At 43.3% G+C, this 24,897-nt stretch overlaps 1 protein-coding gene across 1 annotated transcript in view; it reads right to left on the bottom strand.

The window, feature by feature from the left end:
• pappa2 (pappalysin 2) overlaps positions 1 to 24,620 on the bottom strand; it is a 61,454-nt gene extending 36,834 nt beyond the window's left edge. The window contains exons 1-11 of the mRNA XM_070975058.1: positions 23,587 to 24,620; positions 19,317 to 19,549; positions 18,281 to 18,508; positions 17,506 to 18,104; positions 10,071 to 10,219; positions 7,208 to 7,347; positions 6,823 to 6,976; positions 6,168 to 6,360; positions 5,808 to 5,941; positions 1,262 to 1,444; positions 174 to 477 (exon numbers count right to left, since the gene is read on the bottom strand). Coding sequence (XP_070831159.1) covers positions 174 to 477; positions 1,262 to 1,444; positions 5,808 to 5,941; positions 6,168 to 6,360; positions 6,823 to 6,976; positions 7,208 to 7,347; positions 10,071 to 10,219; positions 17,506 to 18,104; positions 18,281 to 18,508; positions 19,317 to 19,549; positions 23,587 to 24,577 — 3,308 coding nt within the window. The 5' untranslated portion in view covers positions 24,578 to 24,620. The remainder of the gene's footprint in view (positions 1 to 173; positions 478 to 1,261; positions 1,445 to 5,807; positions 5,942 to 6,167; positions 6,361 to 6,822; positions 6,977 to 7,207; positions 7,348 to 10,070; positions 10,220 to 17,505; positions 18,105 to 18,280; positions 18,509 to 19,316; positions 19,550 to 23,586) is intronic.
• Positions 24,621 to 24,897: the final 277 nt, after the last annotated feature.

Below are 24,897 nucleotides of genomic sequence, written 5' to 3'. Positions count from 1 at the left end.
AGCAAAGAATGTCTCTAAACACATTTCACTCATTGATGTAATACTAATGCCACCAATGCTCCAATTCACATGTTTGGGCTTCTATTGCAAAATAAAACCGAAAAATGACTATAAGGCAATCTAAACTAAACTTAAATGAAGTAAAATGCAAATGAATGACATCCAGGGTCTACCTGTCAGTGAATGTCTGTTGGGTCTGAGGTGGAGGGGACTTGCTGGTAAAGGATGGCTGCCGCTGAATCCTGTACAGCAGAGGTTGGCAACTGGAGCACAGGGGACTGCCAGGGCCCGAAGACAGCATGGCAGCATCGATCTCCATCTTCTCATCGAAGGTGCAGAGTTTTATGGCGGCGATGGCGGCGTTGTGGGTGTCCAAGCGCAAGGAGAGGGGCATGTCGCAGAAGACGTGCTGGGGTCCGAGGTTAATGCTTTTCCCTGTGTCCGTCATCAGCTCTATGTTGGCTATGGCTGGGTTGTCTGTGACAGGGATGATACAGATAGCAAGGGTTATATCTGGTGGCCTGGATCCTTATTCATGTATTCATAGACAGTGACATGTGACGACTGGTTTTCAAGCATTTGTCCTGGTTAAATATCAGTACAATGAGCAACTGCTTTGAAACATTCAAGTTTCAGGGGTGCACGCAAGAACTTAAGGAGATCTGTCCGGTGTCCCAAGAGTCATACCTGCCATAAGCAACATCCATAGACACAGTTTAAAATTCAAGCTTCCTGGATAAATCCATCAGTTTAAGTCTCACCTTTGCTAGCTAAGGCAGAGCTCGGATTTTGTGGCTATGGCTGGAGCTCCGTAGCATAGAGGTATCCGCCATCTTTACATTTCAGGAGTTTGGGGCACTGGTTACATCAGTTTCTGCAACTGTTTTCAAAGTGAGGCTTTTTGGTGGGGAGAATTTGCATCACTTGCTATCTATTCATTGTTTAATAAGCCTCACCACACACTGTTTACGCTTCCTGTCTCCCTGTATTTCACCACAAACACCAACTTATATTTAGCATTTCCAAACTGCATACTGTTACAGCAGGAGATGACTAATGTATTACATCTCCTGCTGCCCTCAGTAAATGTAATAATAACAAATTTCACATTCAGGCACATATGTTTATGCACACGGCATTGCAACTGTGTGGATGCTGATGCCCCACCTTTTCTTTCTGCCAGCCTTTGTTCATACCACCACTGCTCTTTCACGGCTATGTATATACTGATGGTATCAAGTTGTTCTGGAGCGACACTTACTTGAAGAGATGTAGGTGACCCAGAGGGTAAGAGCATGTGGAACGATGGGGTGCAGGAACCTTAATGTGAGGGTGCAGCCCTCTGTGTTGGGACATGGCGAGGTCACATTAGTGTCATAAAGGCTGAGCTCGGGACTCCAGGCCTGGAGACTGGGATCACAGGGCTGCTCCACATCAGGTGGGCCTGGAGTTCAACAACATCGCAGAGACACATGTATTCATGTATTTTAAGGACTCTCAATAACTTCATCCATTCCATAAACTTAAAGCTTTGAACACACCATAAATCAAAAATGCTGAGACAGTCATGATTAGAAAGTGTAGCGAGCCTGCAGCGCCCTCCACACAACGGAGCAGCCCACCACTGACAGTGGATAGACTCAACCTCAGTGTACTTGGCTGATGAACCCTTCTCACAGCAAACACACACACACCAGTACATACAGCAGGCTAATGGCTTGATCTGAAGCACTGACTGTCATTTGCACCTTGTGTTTTTCCACGTGTGGGAGTTTGTTCAGGGTAAAGCCAGCTGGCCAACCACAGGTTGTTGAACTGAGCTGGTCAAGTGCAACAGAAATCAAGGCTCTGTATGTGTGCGTGGCAGTCCGACATTAACCTGTGTATGAGATCCTCGACAGCGACATTTGTCTATTTCAAAATTAGCATCACGTATCGCATGGCTGGCACTACTTTGAACTATTTAAAAGCAGTTACTTATTATAAAAGATGGGATCCTTCAAGATTTTTTTTTCCTCTAATGTATTTTTATGGTGTCCTGCCTTTTCCTCAACTGGTCTTGACCATTTCTATTTAGTAGCGACCAACTGAATGCATTCCACCCACAAATTCACTCTCATTAGTAATGAGCAGAATTTTCCAGTTGAAGAAGTTACAAGTCATCCCCCCTTTATTTAAAACATGGCCCACGTTCAATAACACAGTTGTAAGTACTCAGGAATAATGTGTGTTAGCAGTGAAACTGGTGGGGGGACGTACTGTACAGTCAGCCAGCTAGACAGATAACTGTCCGTGTACACGTCCTGGATAATAAACTACGCTGCTCCTCAGTAAGCTGCTGGTCGCCTGGCACATAACTACACAACAGAAACATTACAGTAACTCCATTACGCCAGACGAAACGAGCTGTTAATTGCTACAGTGTTGGTGATTAGCACAATGGAATCACATTACGGTAGTGTTATTATCAGCCGTGTCCCAGGTGAAAGACAAATAAAATCAGGAAGTTAACGAGGTGTTAAATATTTCACAGCCGCTATGATCGGCCATGTGTGGAAGCACGATGGATCGCCAAGCTGTCAGACAGACAAAGACCGGCAGGTAAGTGGCTCCTGCCATTTCAACTACTGAAGTACAAGACATTAACAACATCGAAGATCTTACATTAAAACTTTGGTTTAATATACTAATTATTAGCGAGAGGGGTATAAAGAGTGAAGTATGAGAAGGAGAACTGGAACTGCTGCCTACATGGAGCAGGTGGAATTTATTGTGGAGTTAGTATGCTTATATAAACAACATATGGAACATACAATAAGATCAGAGGCAGGATTTGGCACCACTAAAGCACAAGCAGCAAAGCAGAGCAGGTAATATATGGTCATGAGGCTGAAAATACACCGCTGGCACAGAATCAGCCATTTCTGCTTGTTACCTTCATCCTTGTAAATTCAGGAAACATCTCTTTTTTGGTGTAGTTAACATACCAAGTGTCCGTGAAAATCATACATTCATGGAAAATCACTCGGCTCTGCAGCTCCGTGCAGCTCTGCAGAGGGCTTTAGACTGCGCTGGATTGTTGTTTTAGTTTTCCTGCCCGTAACCTCACTCATGCGTCAGGTTGACACAAACACAGCGGGATGATGGTGCTCTGGGTCTGTGAGACGTGTAAATAAAGTGTAAAAAAAAAACACCCTGAAGCAGCCAAAAATGTTATTAATGCAGCTTTAAGCTTTCCAATGGATGATTAGGTACGTGGCTAATTGTGTCACATTGTGCTCATATGAACTCTTTCTGTATATCCTCTATATATCACTCACTCATTCCATTGCAGCCATCGCATTGTTTTCTCCTTGCTCTTACATTCTGGTGTTTCATTTATCTGTCAGTGTCTTATTTTCATACTCTCAGAGTCATGTGTTTCTGCGATTTCTCATCCATGTTTTACATTGAAGTACTGTCTTGGTACTTGTGGTTTTCTGCAAACAGCATTCTTTCCATTCTCAGTATTTTGCATGTTTAATGCTTTTGTTATGTTTGATATTTTGGATGTCCTTTCTTCCTCTATACTACTTACTTTACAAAGATTATTAGTCACAAGTCTCATTTCCTCAACAAGTATTACACATGTCCGTCATCATCTGGGAATCAGCTGAGAAATGTGATATTAGATTTTCATTCGCTCTGTGCAAGTATAGACTTTCCTTCCTTTCATCCCCTCCCTCTTCCCAATTTGTACAGTCCATACTGCAAATAGCAGAACAACAAACAACTCAACTAATTCAAATGTTCTTATTTTGAGTTGTTTTGACCCAGCACATGAACTAACTTAATATTTCTCACAGAAGCGCAGCCTCCTGAAACCATTTGGTGTGTTCCCCCGAACCAGTCAAGACCATGGCACAGGCAACATTTTGAGGAGATGTAAAAGGACAATTTTGCCAACAATTCTAGCCAACAGTGTTTAGCCATTTAACTTGTGTTTTGTACTGCCTGCTACGATACGTCCAATTTCCCCTCTCCCGTTCCCTGCTGAAGGCGATACTGCCCATCTCCACTGGCTGACGAAGTGACCCTGCGCATCATCGTCTTTAGAAGTGGGAAAGAGTGAAAAGGAAGCCAGGGAAGCCAGCAGACTGGCTGTCTCCTCAGTTGTGTGCATACCACTGTTTAGAGTAAGACTGTAATTGACTCTTTATCATCATTATGATCCCGCAGTGAAAGAGAGGGAGCTGTAATCCCCCCTGTTCCTCCTCGCCACTTGTTTTCAAAGCATAAATTCCAGCAGAGGATTTCCACATATTTGGGTAGAGTTTCCACGGAAGAGAAGTAAAGTGTTATTGTGTTCGTACGGTGTGTTGTTCTTTCTTTCCCTCTGCTTTCTTGTTTGCATCCTTGTGTTGCTTTTTTGCATTCTTTCCCCCCACTCTGCATGTCATGTCAAAGGAAAGCGGGCTTCTCCAGAAACTCCGACTGGAATAACAAGGACCATGTGCTCACACGAAATGTAATGTTTCAAAATACAGTGCTAAGAGATACACTTTTTTTTGGCTTCTTTGTTTATGACAGGGGTTCAGTGTTTGAACAGCACCCAAACCTTACCCAGAGTAAATGCTTTGCCTAATAATCCTTGTTCTTGCTTTGGCTAAAACAAGACAGAGACAGGGAGAGGTCTGTAGCAGAGGGCAATTATCATTTAATGATTTTCTGCTTTTTCCTCTTCCAGGAGCCATTAGCCTTGCACGCACCTGAAATTTACAGGGAAGAGACATGTGTGTGTGTGCGTGTGTGTGTGTGTGTGTGTGTGTGTGTGTGTGTGTGTGTGTGTGTGTGTGTGTGAGTGTGTGTGTGTGTGTGTGTGAGTGTGTGTGCGCACGCGCGCGTGCGTTCAGAGGGGAGGGGGTGGATCCACTCTGTGGAAACAAGAGACAGAGGTAGGACTCAAGGACACAAACCCAAACCTGAAACCCCCGAAACCACCACATCCCTCCCTGTCAATAATTATTGACAGAGGAGAGTGTATCAGGCGAACTTACCTTGGTTAACTGGAGATTTTAGGAGAAGCGATGAGTAAAAAGAACAATTTGCCTCCTACCACGACCAATTTTCTCCTAAACTCAGCCATTATTTATTCAAAGATCCACCTCACACATGTGCTGAGGCATAATGTGTGTCTGTTTTTTGGAGAAAGTAAAGCTGAATTTAACACATTCAAATCCTTAAAATTGCACACCGTTCTTCTCCTTCATCAAAATCTCCAGAATACATGAATATGCAAATATTTTGGCCTGCTGCACGCAGGATGTCTCATGCTTCACTGTAAAGCTCTTTCTCAGTGTACGTGCACCGGAGGCATCGGGTTTCCACATCACACGTGTGCATGCTGACTATCATGCTCGTTGACCTTCTTCTTAAATACAGATTTTCACTGAGCGCAGAGAAAATGTACACTTTGAGCAGATGAATGTGAAAACAGCCCTTGAGTCTTCAGCTCTGCACATACATCACTCTGCACAGTAAAGCTCAAACATCCATGAGGAACAAGTAGAAAAACACACTTTTGTCTGGAGCGGGACTTGATAAGAAACCCAACAGCAGCAAATCAATCACTCAATCACTCAAATTCAGTTCTGCTTATGTTCATACCGATCTGAGGGAGAGGTGCATTGAGAAGAGGAAGCATGTATTTTGCAACAAGTCAAAGGTTCCTATTCTGAATCACTCTTCTGGTTTTTGTTAGTAAAAATATAGAACTATTCATCCTTCTTTTAGACACATATGCACAAACACAGTGTTTTCTGACTGACCGACCGCCTCCTCAGGTGTCCAGTAGCCTGACGTGTCGCAGATGCGAGGTGACGCAGCCTCGTGGGCGTACTGGTGGAAAACGCCATCTTTCTCACAGTCTCCACAGTTGATAGCAGACACGTGGTAAGAGGAGCTGGGACGAAAGGAAACAGAGCTGCTGATTATTGTCACGGGAAGGAAAAGACCAAGACCTTTGAAGACCACGTCTACAGTAATGTTGGACCAAGATGACACAATAGATTTGCATTCTTTGTCCATAGTTAGGGTCAACATAGGGGTAGAATTACTGTTCAATTGAGCAGACAAGTGCACTCTCTTTGAAGAATTCTATAATTAATAAGATCAAGAACTCATTGTACCTCTGATAAAGCGGTCCCCTTATGGATGGCAGCCAGTATATAGAGACAGAATTTGGACTCTGGTCTGTCACAATGGGAGCCAGAGGGATGGGGGCAGGTTGTCGGTCCGTCAGCCACTTCTGGTAGACCAAGTCAAGATAACAGTGCATCCTGGCCACTTGGTTGGGAGTGAAATGGTTGGTGCAGTTGTCATCTGATGTGGTGCAATGAAAAGAAAAAGCCCAGGGAATCAACATGGATCAGGTTCAAACACTAGCCATCTAACGTCAGTGCTAATCACATGGTTGGAAGCTTTATTGCAGACATCGGACGTAGGATCAGTCATGTACTTGCTTGTGTGGTTGTGTATTGCACAAATGTCAAGACGTAGATCACCATGAACACCTCATATCTGCCCATTTTTAAAATGAACAAATGATATGGATTAAAAATAAATAACAGGCCAACAGACCGAGAACCATGTGTTGGTATTTCTACTGAATGTTGTCTTGCATAAAAAAGCTAAAAGCAGTAGAATGTTCCACAGTGTCTGTTTCCTGTCCTCTGACATCACTATTCTAACAACATGCAGGGTACATTCTACAGCTACATGTTCTGTGGGTCATCAGTTCTTTTCAACATGACTGATTATTATTATACTGATTATTCAGTGTACCTGTGTAACTCATGTAATTGCTATAAGGTGTGTCCTGGTATGTGATGACTCCACAGGTATCATTGACGGCTCCGGGATCATGGCAGGCTTTGGATTTGGGTGTTGGTGCGGTGTCGGCACACAGATCTCCTGTCTCCATGGATGGGGTGGTCTCCTGTAAGTGCACGACAGAACTTCTAGCAAATGATCACAGAAGAGTGAAGAGCTCTATCCGAGTCAGCATGTAGTGCACAGACAACCACCTCAAGCATAGTTTCAAGCATAGACGTAATGACTGAAGAAAGACACTTTTAAGGCAAAATATTGTTATTTATACAGAACAATTTAAAAAAAATGAAATACAGTCCATCTTAGCGTAAGGACACAAAAGATTTAACAGTGTCACCTGACATGGGTCATCGCAGGAGTCCCGCTCGCTCACCCCCTTGAAGACATGGTACAGTCCCAAAATGTGGCCCATCTCATGGATCATGGTGTTGTGGTGCCCAATGGTACCAAAGTAAGACGGGTTCAGTACCATCCCACCTGAGGACAAACAATAACATTCACATATGGCTCATAATATAACATAAGATACAAATGTGAAGATTTTGAAGACCGTAACAGCTCACTGCACCATTCAGACAGACTCACCAGACAGAATTTAAGGATGTGGAAAATTGTCTTTAGGCAGGTAAAACAGTTCAATAACAAGAAATGCTGTACTGTAACTACCAGCCAGCATGCTGGCATTTTCAAAAGAGAAACAGACCACCGTAGCAAAAAGATTAAGAACTGTGACATTTAAAACCAATTAGGAATGAAGTAAAACTTTAGTGCTTTAAACCAAACACAGGAAACAGTATACGGCATGGTGGATATGGGCCATTTCTGCCTGCTTCGAATGCCATTCCTCTGCAAATGCACAAAAGAAATACCATGGCCACTGAAGAGGATCAAATCTAAATCAGAAAATCACTTTAAAAACAATGGAGGGTGCATCAACATCGCAAACATTGTACATTGCATTTAAATACTTTGTCTCATTCGATTACCAATGGAAAAAGGGAAAAGTGGCTTTTGAGAAGAAGAATACATTGGAAACATGCTTGTTGGTCTGTCCATTACTTAGCAGGATATCTGACAAACATGTGAACAGATCTAGATGAAGCATGAACAATAGGAGTTTTTTTTTTTTTTTCTGAACAGGGCAGAATAAGGCTTTTTTTGGGCAGTTTTGCTGATGCACCTCTTTGAATGAAAAAAAGAATTCTGTTAGTATTTCATTATTTATTTTTGCACTATAAAAAAAACGCAAACTTAATTAGAAAATTAAAGGCTGAATCAAAATCAAAATCCAAAGACAGAATCCAAGAATTCCAAAGATAGCAATTTTAAAATCTGCTATGGTTTTTGGGCTCTGGTGAATTCCTCGAAAATGGCCTTTAAGTGGGGATACAGGTTTTTTGCAGCATGCTGATAATCGCAGAATCAAGACCAGACATGACAGTTATTGGTTTTCTAATTAGAAACAGTGTGTTTAGTGGTGAAGACATTGAACAAAAAAGACATTAAATGCGAAGACACTAAACAACAGGGCCTCCGGAGACGACTTGTCATCCGCTAACTTGTTTTTAAACAGGCACAGATGCTGAGCAACTGAAACAAACGTCAAGAAGGAGACATTCAGAACAGGACTATATTCAAATAACAGTTTAATTTGAAAATCTAACATCTAGTCTGACAGTAAGACTGGTAGCATAAGAGGAAATTGATACCTACATCAAGCCCATTCATTTAGCGAACAATAACGTATTACCCCAAAGTGGAACTACAGGCTTTTAGAACAGTTGCACAGCAAAACCAGTGACAAGTTAAGTCTAATTTTGATGTCTGATTTTCATATAGGGAACTGCCAGATATGACCAGCTCTTCCTGTGGGGCCTTCAGTGTGAAACAAATATGGTTTGGCAAAGAGCTGCGTCTCTGCTTTCCCATCAAAGAAGTCAAAAAATAGTGCCACTTTAAATGAATACATCTGCATAGAAATTCAATTTAAAAGCAGGCATTGGGCAAAGGTCTGTCAAACATAAAGATGCATCTTTGCATCCATGTTTCAAAATAAGTGGTGACTTATTCTTATTGATCTGATAAATGCAAATATAAACTTTGGTTGAGCGGTTTTGCTCTGACTACGCCCTGTGAGCATTCTGGCATTATTTCATGGTATTTTTTTGGACATAAATGTCTTTGGAAGACAGCTGAAATACATTTGTGCAAGCTAATTTGATTTGTGTATAGCCTAAAAGACTGCAGCTAACAATTGTTTTCATTGAATAAAGCAGTTGTGTTTTAATTACTCAATTATCAATTTATTATTATTACTTTTCTAGAAAAAAAAAAAAACGAATGTTGCAGGGTAATCGCGGGATGAAGATCATACACTGATGGTATGAACACTGTCCTGCCACATCTGACAGATGCTCTGCTGAGTCCAGGTATGGAGGCTGGACAGAGAAGAGAGACATTTCTTGAAAACATCTTGATTGGATTAATGTCAGTTTGTGACTTTCCATCATCATGTTGCAACAGAAAATCAATCAGCCAATCGACAGTTTTCTTCCTCTCAGTTTGAGTGATAACATATCCTCGTCTTCTTGTTCTCCACCAACAAAGACAGTATAAAACGTGTAGCGGTTTGTTCTGAATGTACATCATTCAGAATAAATCGGGTTGCGAGCTACATGCTATGAGATGCTTCCAGCATGTGCAGCATTTTCTGTCAAAGATAAAGCTTCCACTAAAGGTACATCTGCCCCATGTGCCTCCTGCTTTTGAGTCCACTTGCTATTTAAGACCAGAACGAGAAGAAAAGAAATGCATAAATAAAAAACAGCTGGTAAGTGGACATGGGTGGCAACAATGGTGCAAAGCCCACACTGCAGCTTGTTTGTTTGTTTGCTTGTTGTTGCGTTGATTAGCCTTTTCCAGTGGAAAGGGGCCTAATGACTGGAAGAGGTGAAAAACTCTGCCAGCTCCAATTGCTCACCCCATCTCGATTGAATGTTGCTAAAGAAGACAGCAAAGAATGGACGGCGAGGGAAGGGATGACGGGATGAAAATAATGACAACTGAGAAGAAAGAGGACAACAGAAAACTGAGAAAAAGGTATAGAAAACAGGTTAAAGTACAAAGGGGAATAAAGACAGAAGCATGGGGGAGGTGACATTTCCATATAAAATGCAGTCGTCTGATATAATTCCACTTACCTTGGTGGGTCAGAGCCTCCTTTGCCCATGGCCAGGTGGCAGCTCCTGCCAGCTCTTCTCGCACCGAGTTGCTGGCAAAGAAAACATTGAGTGTGTCAGCGCCGCTCAGGTGTAGCTCCTCCTTCAGCTCTTTCACACTCATGTAGGCCCTGCAGGAAAGGAAAAAGAAGGAACGAGACAATATTAGAACGCTGGTAATATTAGAAAGGTGAGAATAAAAGCATTTACATCTACTTTTTGCTCCATCAATATTTTACATTGCAGTAAAAGATGAGCTACATAGTGATTATACACTGTCACATTATGCTAAGGTTTTTAATGTCTATGTTCTTCTTACTGAAACAAGTTTTTCTTTTTTCTTTTTTGATTGATTTTATTTGATTTTATTCTTTTAAAATTGATTTTATCTTCTCTCTCTTTTATTGCCCTTTAATTTGCTTTTATGTGTGTACAGCACTTTGGCCAACGATGTTGTTTTTACAATGCTTTAGAAATAAAGCTTGAATTGAAATGAAACAAGGAGCCAATTTCCCAAAACATGGTGCACAAAGAAAGACGCCTGTTCACTGTTTTACTGGATGTTGGAAGAGCTGCTTCTGTGTGTTTGAGAACTTGGTTCAGGATATATTTAGCCGAGCTTGGCAAGAGAGAGAACTGCGTGAATTGTTTCCTCAAAAACAAAAAAAAATTTTTTTACCAAAATATTCCTGTCTTCCTGTCTGGCCAAAAGTGAGACATCATTTACGCTCATCTTGGTGCAGGGCATCTCTCTAACAGCTTGCTCCAATCCATCAACATGTGTCTCTGCCTGTGTAGCTTCCAAATCATAATTGTTTGAATTGGTCAGGGTACTTCAAACCACTGTCCCCTGCAGCAACCCCCCCCCCCCCCCCCCCGACTATGAGTAATTGCACTGGAGGCACTTTGATGTGTGGAGCCGACTTTGTTTTTCTTTGGCTGCGGTGATGTCACATGCCATTTGCCTCCTTTGCTTTCATAGCTGGAGAGCTTTGCGCCTACCTACCTTACTGAGAGCCTTACAGTGGGGTCTCACTGGCATTCATACATGCCAGAGGGTTAAGGCTTTTAGCTGAGCCTCCTGTGCTTTTTTTTGAGCATCTGAGCAAATGCAAATGTGCATCTGCAGTATGTATATGCATTTCTTTGCATCTGCTTTACACAGAGTAATAGCTATCAACACTTCCACTGGTGCCTCAGTATAGCTTTGGGTCAAATCAGTTCATATTTACAAAAATACATTTTGTTCAATGTGTGAATCATTCATAATTTTTTTTTTTTTTTCAAAGTCTTGTTTTCGTCCATCTCACACAGGCAAAGCTTTGAATTTAAGTGTTTTTTGATGGTTATAACGTAATGGATTATTGTTTCATGTTGTATTTCTCAAGCGGGGAGTTAAGGTTTTATGTGATTGATCAACTTCAGCTGTGGGGCTAACTTTGTTAAAATTACTAAGCCATGCTTTAATCTTTACCTCAGTCACTTCGAGTGTGTTTCAATGATTTGTTTTATGTTGGTTTCTTTGAAAGATGTTAAGGTTTATGCCTTTGATCAAGCTCAGCTGTGGGGCTAAATTTATTAATATTACTTAACCATGCTTCAATTTTAAAAGGTTTAAAAGTGCTCATTTTTTTAAGCCATCCAAAATATAATTTATATAATTGCTCATTAAAAATACTCTTCAGCTTTGGCTCAGTGCTGCTTACATTGTTCCAACAGCCTGGAGGACAGACAGGTGAGCTTGTGACTGTAACATCTAAGCTTTCAGCTAGGAAACATCTAGAAGGATGAAATAAGAGAGCAGTAATCCCCATTCTCCCATACACTACTGTCCATGTACCATTAAGTGAGGCAATTCAGCTCTAAATTGGTCCAGAGGTGTTGCTCAGCAGCCAAGAGCCTTGCATGTGTGTAATCCTCCCCTTAATGCAATCCCTCCCTGAGTGCATGTGTTGTACTGTAAATAAGAAAGTGTTTTCTCAGGCACTTTGCCTGCCTAAATGATGTTTAAGATTTAAGATGCTTCAGGGAAACCCTGCTCTCACTCCCTTCCCGAAGCTGAGTTCAGCTGAGGCTGCGTGCAGTATCCATCACCCTAGCCCCTGCAATTACAAGTGGCAGAAAGTTGACCACTAAAGAGTTGACTCTTCAACTTCTGAGACTCAGAGGATGCCTCAATGGAAGTCTAAGGCCAACCTGGCAGAAAATAAGCGGCTCTACGGGACTGAAGGTAAAAACCCTGGTTGTGTATGAACAAAATTACCACTTGTGGGCAAGTCAAACACTGTGTGAATCAACAGCAGAGTCAGCACCAGCACTGTCACCATGTCAAACTGTAGATGTGTGTGTCCACTTTAAATATTATTGTTGACAAGCCAGTTACTGAACCCTCAAGAATCAGGAGACAGACTCTAAAAATACCACACCAACAGCACGCAGCAGTTTTCACATATACTTTTCTGTGCACTTCACTTGCCTTTGTACAATGTTATGTGCTGAAATAAAGTAAATATAATACAACCAGTTGTTCCACAGTTCCTGGTGAATGCAGTGTGAGGAGAAGATACCAGCACTCACAGGCAATATATCAAAAATCATTTTTATTGCGTGACAACAGAGTGCTGAATGGCAGAGTGTACAAGCACACGCTGAGAACCAGTCATCCACAACGAACCCCAAGTACTCATGTTTGCATGCAGCAACGTTTCAAAGTTGGAGATGCATGTGACAGCCAGGTCAACACCAAACCTGTCCAGCTGTTGTCCAATCACAGCCTAGCAAATGTAACTGGCATGGCATGTCAAGCATTGGCTTTCTCAGTAAGAGGAAGCAGTGAGCACGAGGCTGTAGTAGGTGTAGTAAGAGTGAGACCCAGAATCTTCGAGAACAGAGATGTAAGGAATGGATTAAACACTAGTCTGTGCTAACGTAATCATAAGCATATCCAGCTAACTAACAGTAACCTAACTTTTCATTACTTCCATGCCCAAGCAGCATTTTTTAAAGCTTTGTTCATGATAGCTCGACACAATAGTATTTTCTCACTTTGTGATCAACTTTTATGGATTTGGATTATTGGAAGTTTACACCCTAGCAACCCCTGCATATGACGCATATTTACGACCCTTTAACAGGGTTCTTGTTTTAAAACGAGACAGCTGGAGAAACTAAAAAGTCAGGTGGAGATGGCATTTTCAACCAAGTCATGGAATGTATCTTGGCTTAATTAGTTTGCCAGCTACAGCTGATAAAATCTACTAGTGACATTTGTCTTTTCAGGAGGCAAAATCAACAGTCACCGGTTGAATTGAGAAGCTGGCTTTGTCTACTTTTTGTCTAAAACAAGTTTTGATTGCAAATGTGCAACCATTATCACAGTAGACTGCTGATGTGTCATGCCAGATCAGCATCAGATGCAGAGCTGCGTTCTCTGTCATGGGAAACATTGCCGCTACAGTATGTTTTTATTAGTGAGTAAAACATGAGCACAATAAAACTTGATGAGAATAAAATCTGAGATTCACACGCACGTAAAGTGTCAAACAAGATTGGAACGGGTTTGTTCTTTCAGGGGAGTTGCCTGGAGCTCTCTGCACACAGCTGAACTGTCCAGGGTTTGCTAACAGTTTTTGCTTAGTAAATCCTGGACATGCATCTTAGCATAAATGGACATGATGTCCCCACCACCCCGTCGCTCCCTCTCCACCCTTAACTCTCTCTGTCTGTCTTTCCCCTTCCTGCTCCCTTTTCTTTATTGTCATGCCAGAATCTGCAGTGTACCTGGCCATCACTCTACAATTGGCTCTCAACAACAAATTTGTGTCGTGACAGCAGCTGGCTCCAAAAACCTCTGGCCCTGTACTGGCCAGCAGCAGCTGCACACATATAGGGTCCCACAATCTGAATACCTGGCCAAGAGCTCAGAGCGGGGGGGGGGGGGGCGGGGGGGGATATCAAAAACCCAGATCCCAAACATAAAAATGGTCCAGTGCTCCACAGATGCCAGCGAAATGTCATCCTCACATTAATTCTCTCTGTGCCTGAGAAAGCTGCAAGTGGGATACAGGGACACACACTCACACACATGAATGCATGCAGGCGTGTTGAAGTTCATTTTCAACAAACTGGGGTCAGGACCTTTCCAGAATACCTACACTACTGTTAGTCCACTGGGCCCAGCTTTTACAACACCCTGTCCTCCTGTGTATTGGCTGTTCATGTTGTTCTTATTTGAGGGTCAGGAGCTTATAGACAGGAACTCTGGCAAGAGTCGCTGCAGGAGTTACATCACTGCATAGAAGTTCACACCTACTGTGGCTTTTTAATTTTGCGTTCACATTCTGAACAGCAGCGACCTTGCTTATGAAAGGCCCTCATGCAAAAAAAAGAATCCAGATCAAATCCAGAGGCATGATTTAAACGAGCGTGCTGACATCAACATCAACACATTACGATGATCCCTCCAATTCCCTGTCATGTGTAAAAGCAAAACGGGTTTCAATTATGACCTAAAGGTAAGTGCAGTGGATATATTTTCAGTTCTTCTTCTTTGCAATAACCATCAAATTAAATCTAGAATAAATCACTGAGCAGTTTTCTATAATTGAGGCCAAAGAACCAGACCCCTGCTTGTGCAAAACAACAGAGCAGAGTGCTGTCTGCTTTCCAGCTTTTTTCATTAGTGTCCATCTCTCTGCAGGGTAGAGAGCTCAGGCTGAGAAGGGGGAACATCTGACCATAACAACTACCAAACCAAATTTTTCCCTGTCTGTCTCGCAGCATCTATCCCACCAAGCTCATGCGAGGACAACATAAATTACCATTTACTTATGACGCACTTCAAGAACGTCCTGCATATGGCCAAGCAATGAGACCACACACATGCAAGCCAACTTTTTTTTTTTTTTTTTTTTTTCACTTTTACCTAACTTTAACCCGTGTCTTCCAGGGACAGTCAACCAAGCGCCATGTTCTTTTCCAGCAGCAGCCTGTTTCACATTCACACAGCTGCACAAATTCACACCTGGGAGTTGGACAGTACAACCACAGTCTCTTATTGTTGGCCATGTGGACATGTCCAGTTCAACTTGTCCTCTTCTGTTGGCCGCTGACTCAGCTGCAGATTGAGTGAGTTGCTCAAGGGCACTTTGTGTTTTGGGTCAGAAAAGTGAAGAAGCGGTAAACTCCTGGTTACTACTTTGCTTTCTCAAAACAAATTTGGCAGTTTAAGTTTAAAGTTTAAACCGTTGATCTTCTGGTCAAAGGCATGCTTCGATAACCTGTCGGCTAATGTTACTACTAGAAACAGCCGGAGCAAACCCAGGAAGAAAGGATGCAGGTGATCGGAGGTGACTGGGGGTGCTCTTCCAGCTTCCTTTCCTCTTTTTCATCGGGACGGAAGTAAATATGGTGACGTAGCGCTTGGATGCATCACTGCATGACTTAATGAAAAAAAAACAACATTCCTGCATGAAATGTAAGACCACCAAGACAGAAAAACACACCAACATATATCTATACATGGTGTGTGTGTGTGTGTGTGTGTGTGTGTGTGTGTGTGTGTGTGTGTGCGTGCGTGCGTGTGTGTGTGTGTGCGTGCGTGTGTGTGTGTGCTGTTAAATAAACATCTTCCCTTTGTGTCTAGCCATCCCCTAATGGTAACAAGTTTTGTCTGCCCCCTTTATTCATAGTGCAGCAACTATAAGGCACCACAGTCAGTCGTTTCTAAGAGAATGTGATGATGTGAACATAAAAACACATCAGTTTATCTTAAAAAAGTAGCCTTTGATCGACATATGTTTTCTGCCCTCTTGTACCCCTTCCGTGCTTGTTAGGACTGTGCTGCCTCCACTTTCTTTTGTTTGCTAATAATAAACATGATTTGAAACTAACGGAATCAGTAGTTAGTCTTGAAGTAAATGCCAAAGTTGTCATGTGTGATTTGGAATCATCCTTTGTATTTATGACCTAAACTATGAAAAACTGGATTTATTTTTCCAGTCGTGGAATACTGCAGTAAACACCAAGATTACACCACAGTATTTTACTCTTTTATTCCTCAAGAAGATGACTTTTAATTTGTGATACAGTACATTATTATATACACCAATTCAGTTTCTAAGAGATTCAACAAGGGTTGGATTATGGTGCGAGTAGTTGCAATAACAAATCCTGCAAATTGGTAAAGAAAGATCCATCTGACCAAAGCATAAATGGAAAAAAATAGCTGGAGTATTCTAGTGGTTTCAAAAACATTAATGCATCCTTGTGTTAAGCTGTCACACTCCGTCAGCTCGAGACATCAAGCGCTAAATCTATCGTTTTAAAAAACAACTCCAGTTCCCATGCTCTGTTTCCCCGTGGCACACTGTAAGGTTTGTGGTTGCAATTTGGATTAAGGCTCGGGCCTTTAAGAACCTGGGCCGACGACTTCATGGCGAGACTTCATGCAAGCTATTTGGAACTCTGCATGAGCCTGTCTGTCAGAGCAAACGGAAGGCAGCGGGCCGCCGCTCGAGTTGTTTAGCAAAAATAAGTGTGTACTTTGGCCTCTTAACCCACCATCCCCGCTTCACAGAGCTCTCTCTAAAACCACTGGGGAAAGTGAGAGTACCAATTTGTACGTGTAGCATGTTGAGCTGTGTAGCATTGTGTATCTCTGCTGAAGCACTGCAGCGCGCTCAGGCAGACATTCACCTCACGGGGAGAAATAGTCTTATTAGTGGCCGTTTATGCCCAAAGACTTCTTACCTCCAGAAAGACATCTTCACTGGCTGAAAGACTTTTCCCTCTGGTGCTTTCTCTGCTGTGTCTCTCCAACTATGCAGCCTTTTAGGTTTTTCTCTTGTCTTAACATAAATTCATGTATATGGATGTACTGACTGACACTAAACATTCAGTAGATTTACTTAAAATGCTCTAAAAAATTTGAACCCGAGTCTCTTTTTGTCTTTTTCAATCATAGATAAAGATGATCACTCTTACTTTGATTCCACTGTATTTTTTCAATAAAATAACAAATAAATAAATCACCATAAATCAAATAAATGTATGGTCCCTTACTTACCTCTGGGACAAAGAGAAGTAGGCCTTTATTTCTAATTTCCATTGCCCTCTGATACATGCAAACTCAACTTTTATCATAACAACATGGTAAGGTCACATTTATATTCTGTCTCCTCTCTAACATAAATATTGTTTTAATTCACCAATTATCTCCAATCGCCTCTATTTAGCCCTTTTTTGGGATTGCCGCTATAATACAGTACTGTTAGTGAAACTCAACACTTCCTGTCACATTAAAAGTCTTCCAGGGATTCGATGGGCATAATCCCTTCCTTTCCTGATAGGCTATTAATGTGATGTAATCTGCAGCAGCAGCATGCTGAGAATGCCATGACTAGTCTATTAACCTCACCTGTCAGGGGACTCCGGATCGAAGCAGGTCTTGAGGACGTCGGTGACCTCCGGGTCACAACAATCTCCATCGTCATAGTCATAGTGTATACTGTTGCACTCCATGTTACAAACTCCATCCTGTCTCTTCCAGTTGTAGCAGGGCCCCAGTCTAAGGCAGTCCCCCCCGTCGTGGCCCGTCCTTGGGTGGTCGCACTCAGGGTCACACTGGCGGTTCCCAATCTTCCCAATTCGACAGTTGCTGAGGATAAACTGCTGTCGGAGACTGGAATTTTTTATAGTGTGTAAGTTCAGATCCAGGGTGATGTTGTAAGGGCGAAAAGCCTCAGTCAGAGCCTGGTGCTGGAGCTCGATCTGGGCTTGAGACACGGTGGGGTTGCTGCCGTCATCATCTGAAAGGTTGACGATCCGGTAGCGAACTCGCTTAGAGGCACGGAGCTGCCAGTTGTTGTTGTAGCCAAAGATTATGTCTGTGTTGTCACAGGGTGTCAGGCCGCAGGGTGGCGGCAGGAACGACGAGACAAGTTCTTGTTCAGGAACAGGAGTGGCGATGACGGCTGGATGGAGGCCAACTTTGTATGGAGTCCATAGCTGTTCCACCTCAAAGTTAGAAGCAAAATCCAACAATGTTTTAATTGACTTTAAAACAATTTCCAACCCAGTTTCAATATATAACAATTAAATATGTAATGCTTTAGAATTTTCCTAAGATGAAACAACTGCTTTCTGCCAAGACAAAACAACTGAAAGTGTAGAGATGAAATGTAGTCAGTTACATTAGTGAAGTCAGCCCACATCGCCAAGAGTGGCTCGCTTTTGTCAGTTTGAAGTGGCCGGTTGAGCAGGTCCTCATGAGAGCGGGCATAGCCCCATAAGACCACACCCCCTACATGGCCTCTGAAGCTGTGTCCCTGATCTGATTGGTTACTGCCGAGGAAGAGGGTTCTGCACGTCTTCATGAAGGGACTGTAGAGATTCCCGGACTGGAGACTGCTCTCTCCCACCTGAGAGGAGAAACGACAGCCAAATCAATGTCTCTCCATTTCATCATGTTAGGAATATAACAAATGATTGATGGCCTATTCCAAAGCCAATGTTCTAATTTCATTAGACTTTTAAAGGAGCTATTAGCATGAAGTCACCCAGGTTCACTGCTGCCAATGTTGGGGCAATGTCACTTGAGAAGCTCTCCATCTGGTTGTCAGCAAAATGACAGCATATTGCATATTCACTGTATTCCCCGAACTCTCTGATTGGCAGCAACTACAACAGCTGACACATTAATCAGGTGTCCTGGCATCTGTCAAACAACATGTCCAGCTGCTTGCATGTCAAAATTATAATGCACTGATGGACTGCTCATTCATTAACACCAGATCTGTTGCTCAAAAAGGTCATTATTGATAAGCTTAGGATGGATCAATGAGAAAATAGGATAGGCTCTCACTCTGTTCTGTTCTTTGTCTACAATGAGCATGAATAAACATTTTGATGGTAGAAAGTTGGACAAAACAATCCCAACTCAAGGTCCACTTACTAGTTTTTAGCCTTATCAAACGGCCTTCATCAGATAGAGTTTGCTCAGTTGTCATGAAGATGACTTTTTGTCCATGTTGACATAAGCATGAAAGACCATTCTTGAACTCAAGCAATATGAGTGAAAAATAATAATAAAGCTTGAATCTTGAGTTGGGTTTGCTTTGTCAAAGCGCTGTCACTTTATTCCAGTGATCAACAAGTTGAAAGTGAGTAAGTAAATGACCAAATTCAACCACACTGTGAACCAAAGTTCATCCATGCAACACCACACACCTTAGCTCCATCAACATACAGGGTCATGCGGTGACCGCTGTAAGTGGCCATCAGGTGCGTCCAGGCATTGGCTCGGTACCGCTGGTGGCTATAGACAGTAGTGGATTTTAGAGCTCGGTCTGTGCGAAGCGTGAAGTAGAACCGTGCATCTTTGGTGCCAGCAGGTTCCACAGTGCGGATACCTACCGACCAGCCCTTCTCACTCAGCGAATGGGAACAGTTGTCAAAAACACCTAAGGGACAGGGGAAAGGGGGAAAGGAAGATAATTCTGAAAGAATATCGGTGGAATAAAACATCCAAATATCCTCTTGTGGTGTCAAAGGACAGCAAATTTACAAATGGTCACTGGAAAATAAGCACACAAACAATCTTTCCGAGTGATTTCAGTCCTGCGGACAAAAGACAGTTGTGTGAGAGGCTTACAGTGAGGCTGAGGCACACAGATAGAGAGAGCAAGAGCGAGACAGAGAGAATAGACAGAGCCAGAGACAGCGGGAGAGAACAGAGAGGGGAAGAAGGACGGAGGCATTTCACTCAGCCAAGGCAAGGCCCTGATGTTTCCATCTGCTGTTGCAACAGACACACACAGATCCACATCTGCTCCCCAGATGTCTAACACTGGGACAGCGAAGGGTCAGGGAACCCCTTCACCCTCCTCAGCGCTGTATGTGTGTGTGTGTGTGTGTGTGTGTGTGTGTGTGTGTGTGTGTGTGTGTGTGTGTGTGTGTGTGTGTGTGTGTGTGTATGTGTACATGCTCACATGCATATGTGTGTAAAGTGGGCAATTGTAGCAAGATATCCCCAAGGAGGTGAGTTTTGTGGTCCAACATTTAATACAGCTAAAGAAAGCAGAGGTTAGGAGCGGCAGCTTTGAAGTGAATTAGATCGCACTGCATGTTGCCTACTGCACAACCAACTGTAATTACATTAGTATTACATTACTATCACTCTGTGCATAGCTACAGTAACACATGGGGTGCTAAAGGTGCTACATAGTGCACCTAATCATTGATAAATCAGCCATCTTTAACAGACACATTGCATCACCAAATCTGTATCACAAGGTCGTGTCCTGGGAAATCTGCTGAATTGCTTTACAGCGAACAGGCTGTCGGTCCATTATTTCATGGCACACAACAGGAGGAGGCCATTGTTTGAATCAATCTTGACTTGAGCTACGGTTGTCAGCGTTCCATTCAACAGCAGAGTCAGCGACTGCCAAAAAAGTGACAACACTTTGTTTGGAACAGGAAACAACAACGTTTATGGGAAATATGGTCTACTGTGAGACATTGTGCTAGCACACATATTAGTTCAAGGCTGCCATTCATCTCCACCGTGGTTTCACTTGTTTTTATCATCATGATATTGAATTTAATCAGGCGCTGATGTTTTAAGGGTGTATTTTTTTTCTGGCCACTAGGGGGCAGCAGAACTAGCCAAAAACATAGTAACATTATCACTTCCCCAAGTTGTTATGGCAAACATGTTAGCAAACCATTGGCTGTTTACACAATTAGCTGTCTGTTAGCATTCACTTGGCATCACACTAATGGCACGCAACCCCAATATTCACTCTCCTTTCAGCTTTGTTTTGGTCTCCACCCTCTCCGGAAGAAAACAGCTACTCGCTAACTTTGTTTGTCTCCTGTGTCGTGCTGGGCAAGTGGCATACAGTGTGGAAAAAATGAAAAGAATGCCTGCTGCAGCTGGGAACAAAGCTGATGAGAGCAGAGTCAACCAAACAGCCAAGCTGTGGGCCACAAATACAAAACAATGAGCTGAAAGACACTAAAACGCTCTTCTCGTAAATGGCGTTGCATACTGCAACATGTGCCACTGTAGCAATGATCTAAAAGGCGTGTGTGTGGGCCCCATCACCACTGGGGCCCTCTTTTAACCTATTTTCAAGATGCCATCTTGTTCAATTTACTGGAACTGTACTAATATATTGGCCAATACTGATCATTATTATCAGCCAGTGCTATCAGTTAACCCATTAGTACTGCCATAAATGTTGACCAGAATGGCCAGAAATATCTAACACACAAACATTATATATCCCATAATAATGCAGCACCATGGCAGCGCCAGGACTTTCATTGCAGACAACATTCTGCAACACATACAGTAACATAACAATAAAGGATGAAACAAATAGATTTATAAGATCATCACTGACCATTAAAAGACAAACTAATGTTGGTGTCATGTCTAGCCGAAACAATGGGAGTTTGTTTTTCACTGTATTCTCCAGATTCCTTTAGGACACTACAAAGAGAAAGGCCCATGCCACAAAATGCCGCCCTCACATAAGGAAGCAATGAGGGGGAAAAAGTTGAGTAACGGAGTCAGACCTTTGATCAGAGTAAATGTGAGTGGACATAACAGTTTGTGGTCTCTTTCACTATCTGGACAGCTGTGGTGCTGCACCATAGCGCTTTTCAATTGGTTTGATGTATGTGTTGTGTCAAATGTGCAGCTTTTCAAATGCGGCATTCTTGATGGTGGCTCGCTGGGAAAACAGTGATGTTTATCACCATGTGAACAACCTGGTTAAATGAGGGTTTCACAAGGTCATTGTGTCAGTGCTCAGAATCAGTGGAAACGATGAGGAGAGACTCAGTGAAACACACCGCCATCGATACGTTCATCATCCATCATCATCACTGAAGTATGGTTATCCTGTAGCATTGTCATCATCTTTGTCATTATCCTATCATACTCATTGTAATGGCATCATTATTTTCCAAATGATTATCCTGTAATCGTCATCATTATTCTCAGTATTGTCAGCAGGGGTGTAACCAGAACCTAAAAAATGCCAAGGTCAAGAGGTTAAACAGGGGTAGTGCGAGCTACGGCAAGGGATCAAGCCAGAGCAGTGAGGACATGCTTTTCTGTGGTGGTCACTATGGTTTTGTCTTAACTTTGGTCATTTGACTGCACGATTAGGCTTAAAACTGACACCATTCATTGCCGCTCGTGCACGATGAAAAAAAACACATGCACACACAAAAATCTCATTACTAAAGTGTCAGTTTACCGTTTTACTTCTTATGCTGACACATCTTGGCAAACAAGCCTTCATCAGAACACCACAAGGGTGCTACCCTCCTCTTTTTATAGACAGTAAGCTCTTGTCAGCTACTGTGTGCAGGGAACCACAGTGAGCTGTGTTTTCAAAGTTCACGAGTGCATATCCCAGTGCATGACAAAACGAGAGTTTAGAGGCTGAAACTGATACGTGTAAACATCCAATTACTACATCTTGTGCGATAACATGATTGTTATTAAAATGAACACAAAACAGAAGCAAACAATCTTGATACTGATCCCTTAGATTTCTTTCTGCTTGCTTGTTTTAGTGTGACCAAGACCCGTTCTGACATTCTCAGCTGATAAATAAACCTTTTTTCTCCGCTGGACAGACTACAGTATGTCACAGTGACACTGGCTCTACTTCTATGCCATCAATGGTGAGTGACAAATGTTCAGCAAAATTCCCCACAGGCCACAGTGACATCTTCAAATTTCCATTTTTGCCTGCAGTCCAAAACCCAGACATATTAAATTCACAATAACATAAATCAGGCATGTGAAACTGAGCAAATTCTCCCATTTGACAAGCTGAAAGCAGGGAATGTGTGGTAATATGACAAGCAATCATAATATAATAATCAAAATAGATTTTCTCTCAGTCAACTAAGAGATGAATCATCTGACTGTTTGCAGCACTAAATGTCACCATGTGTTCCTGAACACTGGGATTTCTGTCATCGCTGTCACCGTGTCTGCAGTGGAAGTCAAACGGTGTAAACTCTGGATAAACTCTGTCTGACCTTGGACCGCTATCTTTTCCTCGGAAACCACTGAAGGAGAGTTTGAGGTTGCTGTTACAGGGGCAAGCCCAAATGCTGTGAGGGTGACTGGATACAGTATAGCTGTCACACGCAATTTTCAACAACATACAGTACAGACAGCACCATGAACCTTGTGTATGGCAGTGAAATCCAGACTGCTTCAATGGAGTGGGAGAGAACAAGCACACAGCAGGGGACGCAGACAGAGAAAGACCCTGAAGAGGCTGGACACTGATGGATGCTAGACAGGCAGACATGACAGCCAACAGGAGGCTGATATGAATATACTCCAACAGATAAACACACAAGCAGAATGACCAGGCAGAGTGAGGTGTCACTTCTCTACCTACTGTCATGGGACATCCATCCCCACCTCAGTGTGTGGCCATGATCAGTTTTCACCCACCTGCTATGACTGCAGGGTTGCTCTGTCCTCCCTCAGGCTTCACCCACAGCTCCAGACTGAACTTGGCCCTCGGCAGCTCCAGCCCTGTGGCCGGCTTCACCCTCAGCTGCTCCCGACGCCCGCTGAAGTACAGGGCGGTCATCCAGGTGGGGGGCACCCGAGGCACGGGGCTCCCCCACGGAGGGGAGCTGCCGGCGGGCAGGCTCGCCGGCGGGTCCGCCTCCGCCACCTCCCCGGAGTAGTCCTCGGTACCGTCCTCCAGGGTCCCGGTCGAAGACTGCTTGTCTCCATCTCCCTGTTGCAGCCTATGGAGGACCTGGACCCCCCTGGAATTTGTTGAGCTGTCGGGGAAAACTTTGTTCCAACTGGAGTTGCCCTCTTCCACGTAAGGAAACGTCCCGTCGAGGCTGCGGCTCAACCTGGAGCTGGAACCGCGTGAGGACGGCGCGTGGCCCGAGGACGAGGTTGTCTGCCGGTCGTCTTTCAGCAAAGACACCCCGGGCTGTTGTGTGGCGTTTATACTATCATAATTTAGGTCTCTCCCGTCATTTATGGAGCGTTTCTCATAATTTTGTCCAGGCAACGTAACGTATCCGTTTCCCGCTCCCACCGCCGCGTCCTCTCTGTCGCCCCAGCTTCCCTTATCCTGCCCCGCCGGCGCGACCCGGTGCACCCCGGTATCAAACCTGCACCCTTCTGCACAAACCGCAGGAGCGCTCTTAACAGTGTACAGCTCTCTCCGGCTTGTGTGTGTCCTCGGACGGGCCGCTGGAGGGCGGTGTTGGGACGGGGAGAGGAAGCGGGGTTGCCGTCGGGACCTCCAGACGCCGGAGACGGTGCAGGGTTCACCTGCTAGCCTGGAGAGCTCACGGTCTGCCCGCCTGACCATGGCGCGTTTGTACCGGCTGAGTGCATCGGAGCGAACCGGGTTGAGCAGCCACGTGTTAGTGATGAGGACGAGAAAGATAGCCAGTAGTCTGATCAACAACATTTTCTCAGGTTAGGGAAGGTATTTTGCGGGGTTTTGTAGACGATAAGGGGAGGTGGGGGGAAGCTCTTAAAAGTCTGCCACTGGTTTTCAGGTCAGCAGCAAGAGGTCTCACACCAGACTGTGGTTATTCGATTTATTTACGCACATTTACCCATCAACAAAGAAAAAGCTGTTTTAGTTCGCCTGATTTTGCAATTTCAAATGAACCTCTCTTTTTTTAGTAAATGAAGAGTGATCAAATATTAACTATCAGTGCATTCCGGAGGGATCAGACTAATAAAGAAGATGTCACATTCAAAGTTTCTCACATGGACTTATTG

The sequence above is a fragment of the Chaetodon trifascialis genome, chromosome 11 (assembly GCF_039877785.1).
Source record: "Chaetodon trifascialis isolate fChaTrf1 chromosome 11, fChaTrf1.hap1, whole genome shotgun sequence".
NCBI lineage: Eukaryota > Metazoa > Chordata > Actinopteri > Chaetodontiformes > Chaetodontidae > Chaetodon > Chaetodon trifascialis.
Note: the sequence above shows the minus strand (reverse complement) of the source record. Positions and strands in the feature narration are given on the sequence as shown.